This window comes from Borostomias antarcticus (assembly GCF_949987555.1).
Source record: "Borostomias antarcticus genome assembly, contig: scaffold_89, whole genome shotgun sequence".
NCBI classification, from domain to species: domain Eukaryota; kingdom Metazoa; phylum Chordata; class Actinopteri; order Stomiiformes; family Stomiidae; genus Borostomias; species Borostomias antarcticus.
Window position 1 is genome coordinate 98,653 of NW_028175833.1, and position 6,348 is coordinate 105,000.

Here is a 6,348-nt window from a genome sequence, read left to right on the forward strand (position 1 = left end):
TTAATTTGAGCCACAGAAGCGTGGTGGAAATCACAGTCATGTATACTAATCAAAAAAATTAAGGACAAAGTAAGAACATTGAATCATATCGAGTCCTCAACGGGTTAATGGTGCTGGTTTCCATTGACCGCTGTTTACATTTTGTTCTCGACGAATTACACAATGTAATCAATAAAGATTTTCAACTTGAATATTTCGCTTATTGAGATCCATGATGATGAAGTGTTCCCTTATTTTTAGCAGTGTATTTGTGATTAGGCAGCTGTCTGTCCAAACCCCACAGCTTACACTCGGCTCACTAATTATAGTTCCCCCTTTGCCCGATGGAGGGGAAGCAGAGGGTTATTATTAGAAATCTCATAGGGCAGTTGACTCAATAACTATGTTGCCTATTTCAGCTGAGGAATCTAATATAAACTAGTTAGAAACAGGTGAGCTGGCCAACTATGATGTCAACTCTGCGTTATTCAACAACTATCTTTTACATAAATAGCATATTATTTGGTTGAGTCAGAAATCGAACTCCACATGACATCCACCTTTGAACTTTGTCAGTCCAGAAATGACTGACATCACTGTCCAGGCAAGATGGCATCCCAACAACATTGCATGAACAGCTGTATGCAACAGTATTGTATTGGCAGAGGCAAAGCCAACCATTATTAATAAACCACAACCCATAAACATGTTAATAATTAGAGTGTAGTTATTCCTGATAAGCAAAAATGTGTACACACAAAGAGAAAATGCTCCAATGTGCTCCCCATCACCCAGGGGCACTGAGGACAGGGCCAGCACAGAAAGGTTGAAGGTTGAAGATGCTCTAGGAAATGGTAAAGGTGAAGAGTTTAGGGTGGCAGGCCAGTAAGCCTGGGCTCTGGTTACATGGAGGCTGTTGAGAGCACACAGTCACAGGAAGGTTCTCAAAGCACTGCAGCATCACTATCAAAGTCAACAGACTGCTTTTGCAATTAACAAGAGATAATTCAATACCATTTCAGTATTTATTTTATCCAAAGTAAATTAAAACCATTGGCAACTCTGGAGTACCAGAGAATGGACAGAATTGTCAGAAAAGCGGTTTGATAAAAGCAATGAATAAGTTATTTATTAAAGTCCTTGTTTCAACCCAAGTAAATAAAACAGTTTGCAAGATACATATTTACTATAGGGTCAAAAGGTGTTAAGGCACTTATCTTTGCGTGGAATCAAACCACACAATGGAAATGGAGCTTGCACAATATCAGTCTCATCTGAGAATGGGCATTCCTAAGACAACCACAGAACATAGCAAGCACCTCTTCTAAGACCTGCTTAAGGTTTTAAGAGCATTATGAAAAATAGTTTATTGATAAATTCTGTAGCAAATTGAAACTGAAACACAATAGCAGTCTATGATGATAATTTGGTAATATAACTAACAGTGAATAAGATGGAACAGTGGTTGTACATATCAACGGGGTCAGCTGGAACAGTGGTGGTTTGCCGGTGTTGTAGCTGATGAAGGAGCAGCTGTTACGGTAGTGTTCTCTCAGACAGAGCTGGGTTAGATGGTGTCCTCTCCCCTCTCCTCCTCCCCCTCGCGGACCCCCAGGCAGGCGTGGCTCCGTTTCTCACATGTGCTCTGGGTGGTTCTGCAGACAGCTGATGAACTCCTTCACCGAGTGGCCGTTGAAGCAGATCTGGTAAACAGCGTTGAATAGTGGGAACCTGGAGGAGAAAGGAGGAAGGAGAAAGGAGAAAGGAGGAAGGGACAGTTTTAGTCATGCGCTCAAATGCACAAATAATTCCCTAAACACTGACAATTGACGACACGATGACTCTGCAAAACGAATAATTGATGGGACTCACTTGTCCACCATGTTCTTGTGTTTCAGAATGTGGTTGACTTCAGACGCGGTGGCTGGACCCTGGAGCTTCTGACCATTCAGCATCTCCTTCTCTAGCTCCTCGATCGACTAGACAGGCACACACAAAAACACCCAGTATGAGAGAGAGAGAGGGAGAGAGAGAGAGAGAGAGAGAGAGAGAAAGAGAGAGAGAGAGAGAGAGAAAGAGAGAAAGAGAGAAAGAGAGAAAGAGAGAGAGAGAGAGGGAGAGAGAGAGAGAGAGAGGGAGAGAGAGAGAGGGAGGGAAAGAGAGGGAAAGAGAGAGAGGGAGAGAGAGAGAGGGAAAGAGAGAGGGAGAGAGAAAGAGAGAGGGAAAGAGAGAGAGAGGGAAAGAGAGAGGGAGAGAGGGAGAGGGAAAGAGAGAGAGAGCGAGAGAGAGAGGAAGATGTATAAAGAGAGGGGGGGAGTGAGAGAGAGAAACAAATAGACACAGCCCATCATATTCCATTCCACGTCTTACCTTTCCCGTTTTGGCGAAAGCCTCCCCGATCTTGCGGTTGCGACCCCCGTAGCAGGTGGTGATGAGGTCGGCGACGCCACAGCTCTCCAGGAATGTGGTGGGGGAGACGGGTCCGGAGGTGCAGAACACCCTGGCGAAGGCGATCATCTCCATCAGGCCCAGACGGATCACCGCTGCCTTGGTGTTGTCCCCGAACCCCAGGCCATCACAGAACCCCGCCCCCACCGCCACAATGTTCTGGGAGAGAGAGAGAGAGAGAGAGAGAGAGAGACAGAGAGAGAGAGGAGAGACAGAGAAGAGAGAGAGAGAGATGGAGAGGGGGAGAGAGAGATGGAGAGGGGGGGAGGGAGAGAGAGAGAGATACAGAGAGAGACAGAAGAGATAGACAGAGAGAGACAAAGAGAGAGAGAGAGAGTGATGCATTTTAAGCAGGAAGCCTATTTTATTAATTCCTGGGGTAAATTTCTACAGCATCAGTACACAAAAGACAACAAAGCACAATCAAGACTAACTACCAATTTACAATAGATACAAAATATACAAGAAGTCCAAATATACATTCATAACTTTCTACCATTTGTGTGACAGATAAACGTGTGTGCGTGTGACACAGATAAACGTGTGTGTGTGTGTGTGTGAGACCTCTATCTACAGGGGGAGCTGCTCACCTTGAGAGCTCCGCAGATCTCCACCACGTCCGCCTCCTCCACCACCGTCACCCTGAAGTTGGTGGTCTGCATCAGCTCCTTCAGGATGGGCCCGTGGGTCTTGTCCTTGCAGCCTGGAGGAGGAGCAGAACCACACACACACACACACACACACACACACACACACACACACACACACACACACACACACACACACACACACACACACACACACACACACACACACACACACACACACACACACACACACACACACACACACACACACTGAGGCAAGGAGATGATGCTGCCAGATAAACAAGCTGTTTGTTTGATAAACATCAATAGATGCAGCTGCTATGGGAGGCCAGGGGGATTCTGACTGCCCAACCTACTGCATGGGACCCCAAACATCTCCTCCTGGACCAAACGGTGATCCCCTGACAGTATATAGCCCGGGTGACCCCTCACCCAGGCTCGGGGTGGGAAAAGGAAAACCCCTCGGCCCCGAGCCTGGGGGAAGAGGACAATAACAACCAACCCAAACCAAGAAGAAGTAATCCCCTGACAGCTAGGGGGGATATCCTGTCTAGCTGGAGGCGGGACTCCCTCCTCTGTCTTGCGTACCGATGGTGGTCTCACAGAACTTCTCCTCGGCCACCTCGTTGGCGATGTTGGCGCCCATGAGGACGGTCATGGTGATGCCCAGCTTTCCGCGGATGACCTCACTGATCAGCTTTAGCCCCTCGGGACCCTCGTCCACACCCTGCAGCACACACACACACACACACAGGTTAAAACGCACGCGCGCGCACGCACGCACACACACACGGGTTAAAACACACACACACAAACGGGTTAAAACACACACACACACCACAAATGGGTTAAAAACATACACGCACACAAACGGGTTAAAACACACACACACACACAAACAGGTTAAAACACACACACACACACACAAGCACACAAACGGGTTAAAAAACACACACACACACACACACACACACCACAAATGGGTTAAAAACACACACACACAGGCGGTCTGGACATCCACCCGTTCAAATGGATTTCCACCCAACCAGTTAATCTAATATGGGGCGGGTTTGAAATACTGGCTGTACCCACTTGATACGACGACTAAGCCACATTTTCTTGCTCTGATTGGTTATAAGTCTATCCAATTGTGTCACGAGGCATTTTGGTCTGCACCCATTGATAACTCTCCGTGGAAATCGAAAATGAACTGGAATGTCCAGACGGTTCGCATTTTTGAATAATGGTCTGGTGAAACCTAATCTGAGTACCCAGAAGCTCTTGCTTCTGTAAGAACTTCTGAGGGAAAAATTGTGATATTCGTGGACACCAATGAGAAGACTCTTGGATATAATGTGCCCACTCCGCCCCTCTGCCATGTTTTGTAGTGTTTTATTCCAGACAGGGTGAAGCCAGGCGAGAGGAGACCACCCACCTTGATGAGGGACATCCCCACGGCATCAGTCTTGACGTGGTCTTTGATGGTGTCACATATTCTCACTATGAACTGGTGCGGGACGACGAAGATCAGGATGTCCGCTCCCTTCACAGCGTCCGGCAGCTCTGGGACAGCCACCTGGGGATGGTCAGTCGAGGACATGGCCAGTTCAACAGCCCGACATGCTGTCCATCACACACTGAACTAGGTACATCAGGTCACTGCAGCCACCATGTTCTCAGCCATGTAATGAAACATCTTTATACAGGGTCTCTATAGGACAGGATATATTCTGGAACCAGCACTGACTTCAGACATGTGGACGTTCAGTCAGTCGCTGAAGGTCTGTCTCTTACCACATTGATAGGCAGTTTGTGTCCAGGCAGGTACTTGACGTTTTCATGGTCTGTGTTGATGATCTCTGTGAGTTTACGACCGTCCACCATCTCCTCAAACACCCACATGTTCACGCTCTCCTCAAACGTGGACTTCTTGGCAGCATTAGCGCCCACTATCTTAGCAATGGCAGAGCCCCTGAGAAGAATGAAACACACCCATATATCAACTTACTCAAGACCTTCATAGAGACAGAGAACGAGAGAGCTGTGAGCGCGCAGAGAGACGGAGAGCTTCATCATGATAATACATAACAAAATACATAACAAAATACAGATTAAAAGGAGTCAATTGGTAGGCTACTTGCGCTCCGCCATAACCACAATTATCGTCATGCATGAGCCAACGCAAAATCGACTATCAGTTGATAATCATTTAGTAAAATGCATGGCGCATGGAATCTATTAAGCGCAGAGCCGCAGAGGCACCGCTGCGCTCTCGACCCGCTAGACCGTCTGCTGCAGTGCCATCATGGATCACTAGGTTTCCATTTCCTTACCAGTTGCCAGAGCCGATGATACAGACTTTCTTTGGCGCTGCCATGATGTGCGACCTGCTAAGATTTCCCGTTCCCTCTCAGTTCCCTGTGCGAAGACGCAGCTAACCGAGAGACCAGAGGATTTATAGTCGGTCCTGTGACCGGAGACGGGTTAGACCACGCCCACTCAAACTGATTGGTTATAATCGCCAGAGCCGAATAGCCCGAGTGAAGCTCCCGATTTGCTCCATACTGAAAATGATCATAATATAGATTAAGCAATCATTTTTTCTGAAGTAGGCTATAGCGTTAATGCAGGCGAGACAGATACTCGGATATGTGTGATATCCAGTGATAGCAGGCACCTTTGACCAGCAGAGCTAAATGGAGGCCTACTGATGCACGAGGAAACGACAACCAAGAGACGGTCAATGAAGACATCTTTTATTATAGCATAGGATTAAAACATACAGAAAAATAGGTTTGGTCCATGAAAAATAAGTATGACAATTCAAATACAAGTTCAATCCTCCCCAGAATAACCCTCGGCCCACTGGATCCTAATTCCAGTCGTTGTTCTAAAATCAGGTCTAAAACCTGAGCGTTTGATTTGGGGGAGACATTAAGTGAAGAAAACCCATGTTTCTGTCCAGGAGCCAGTTAGCATACCGCTTCTCATCCATATCATATGGAGTCTAAAACAGCAATGTCATACAGGACACGAGGCACGGCCACGCCAGAGGCCTCCTACCAAACTAGTAAAAGCTGAAATCCTTAAATAAACCACATCTAATTGTGACCACAGCACTATGCATTCTCAAGTTAATATGGCTTCTGCACAGAACGGAAATACAAAATCAAAAAGCAGATCATATAATCCGATCAAATCAACCCTCACCTAGCAACGTGTTTTAAACCTCTCCTGACCACTAACCCATATGAGCACATCTGGCTTCAGGCCAGGGTGTCTGGAGAAGCTTCTGGATTAAAGGGCAGGCCTC

The 6,348-nt window shown here is 46.8% G+C and overlaps 2 protein-coding genes across 3 annotated transcripts in view; both read right to left on the minus strand.

Moving 5' to 3' along the window:
- Positions 1 to 1,604: 1,604 nt before the first annotated feature.
- Positions 1,605 to 5,418, minus strand: LOC311329165 (glycerol-3-phosphate dehydrogenase [NAD(+)], cytoplasmic-like). Its single transcript, XM_084463043.1, has 8 exons — positions 5,369 to 5,418; positions 4,830 to 5,007; positions 4,471 to 4,611; positions 3,624 to 3,762; positions 3,018 to 3,130; positions 2,350 to 2,586; positions 1,852 to 1,958; positions 1,605 to 1,710 (listed from the first exon to the last, which is right to left on the minus strand). Exons 1-8 carry the CDS (start codon positions 5,410 to 5,412, stop codon positions 1,614 to 1,616), a joined length of 1,056 nt encoding a protein of 351 aa, XP_084319169.1. The 5' UTR covers positions 5,413 to 5,418; the 3' UTR covers positions 1,605 to 1,613.
- A 386-nt stretch (positions 5,419 to 5,804) lies between these two features.
- Positions 5,805 to 6,348, minus strand: part of smarcd1 (SWI/SNF related BAF chromatin remodeling complex subunit D1) — a 17,749-nt gene continuing 17,205 nt past the window's right edge. For both annotated transcript variants that reach the window (XM_084463041.1, XM_084463040.1), the window contains exon 13: positions 5,805 to 6,348. This exon is cut by the window's right edge and continues 973 nt beyond it. The gene's annotated coding sequence lies outside the window, so the exon portion shown is untranslated.

Excerpts from the sequence above, each read along its gene's own strand:
- LOC311329165 (XM_084463043.1), bottom strand. The coding sequence starts at position 5,412 with ATGGCAGCGCCAAAGAAAGTCTGTATCATCGGCTCTGGCAACTG. Across the intron at positions 3,131-3,623 it reads GTTCTGTGAGACCACCATCG|GCTGCAAGGACAAGACCCAC; the intron begins GTACGCAAGACA and ends CTCCTCCTCCAG. Across the intron at positions 1,959-2,349 it reads CTTTCGCCAAAACGGGAAAG|TCGATCGAGGAGCTAGAGAA; the intron begins GTAAGACGTGGA and ends GTGCCTGTCTAG.